The sequence below is a fragment of the Nematolebias whitei genome, chromosome 8 (genome assembly GCF_014905685.2).
Source record: "Nematolebias whitei isolate Nwh7 chromosome 8, NemWhi1, whole genome shotgun sequence".
Lineage (NCBI taxonomy): Eukaryota > Metazoa > Chordata > Actinopteri > Cyprinodontiformes > Rivulidae > Nematolebias > Nematolebias whitei.
This window is the reverse complement of record NC_056505.1, coordinates 7,548,027-7,548,798: the sequence shown is the minus strand read 5'-3', so window position 1 is coordinate 7,548,798 and position 772 is coordinate 7,548,027. Positions and strand designations below refer to the sequence as shown.

The 772-nt window shown below is 33.7% G+C and overlaps 1 protein-coding gene across 1 annotated transcript in view; it reads right to left on the bottom strand.

The window, feature by feature from the left end:
* The window catches only part of taok3a (TAO kinase 3a), a 42,582-nt gene that overhangs the window by 34,413 nt on the left and 7,397 nt on the right, over positions 1-772 (bottom strand). Inside the window, exon 3 of the mRNA XM_037680877.1 lies at positions 543-614. Within this exon, the coding sequence (XP_037536805.1) occupies positions 543-614 (72 nt within the window). The remainder of the gene's footprint in view (positions 1-542; positions 615-772) is intronic.

The window sequence follows — 772 nt, the reverse complement described above, 5'->3', positions numbered from 1 at the left end:
TGACATTTTATATTTATATATAAATATAAGTATATACATTTATATACTGGAAACAAACATCACTCACAGGTTTATAAAAAAAGTGAGCACAAAACCACAAAAATGAGGGCTCATGTTCAGCTGCAGTGTCAGCCGTTATCACATGCTTCATAAACTAGACTTGTGAGCAAAGTTTTCAACAGATTCTTGAAAGAGGCACAAACCGTTCAAGTTTTGCTTCAGGTGGTGAGTAGTTGTTTTTGAATTATATTTGTTCCTCTGGAGCAGTTAACAGACCTCACAAAATCACAAGCTAGCATCAGGTTTCATGTGGAACTACTGTGAGAATGGCAATGCTTTTACTTTTAAAGCTACAGCTCTCAATCCAACATCACACATTTAGATATTGTCTGACAACAACCTTGATAAATCATCTTAAGAGCTTGAGCTTTTTTCTTTTTTTGCAAAATGCTGAGAGGAACTGAGCTGAACACTGAACTGTGGTGATGAAGTCACAGGTCATCAATATGCATTTGTGCATGATTGTGAGATATATTTCTTACTTCGGTAGTCTGTTTTCCATTAAAGGACATCTTTTTGATGGCCACCACCTCGTTGGAGTAGGAGTTACGTGCCTGAAAGGAAAAATAAAATGCATTGCATTTGACTGATGACTGAAAAGTTAACGAAAAAGTTCAGCAAAGACACATGCAGTAATTGTCTTACAAAATATACAAAATATACAATATATACAATATATATATATATACACAATATATATATATATATATAT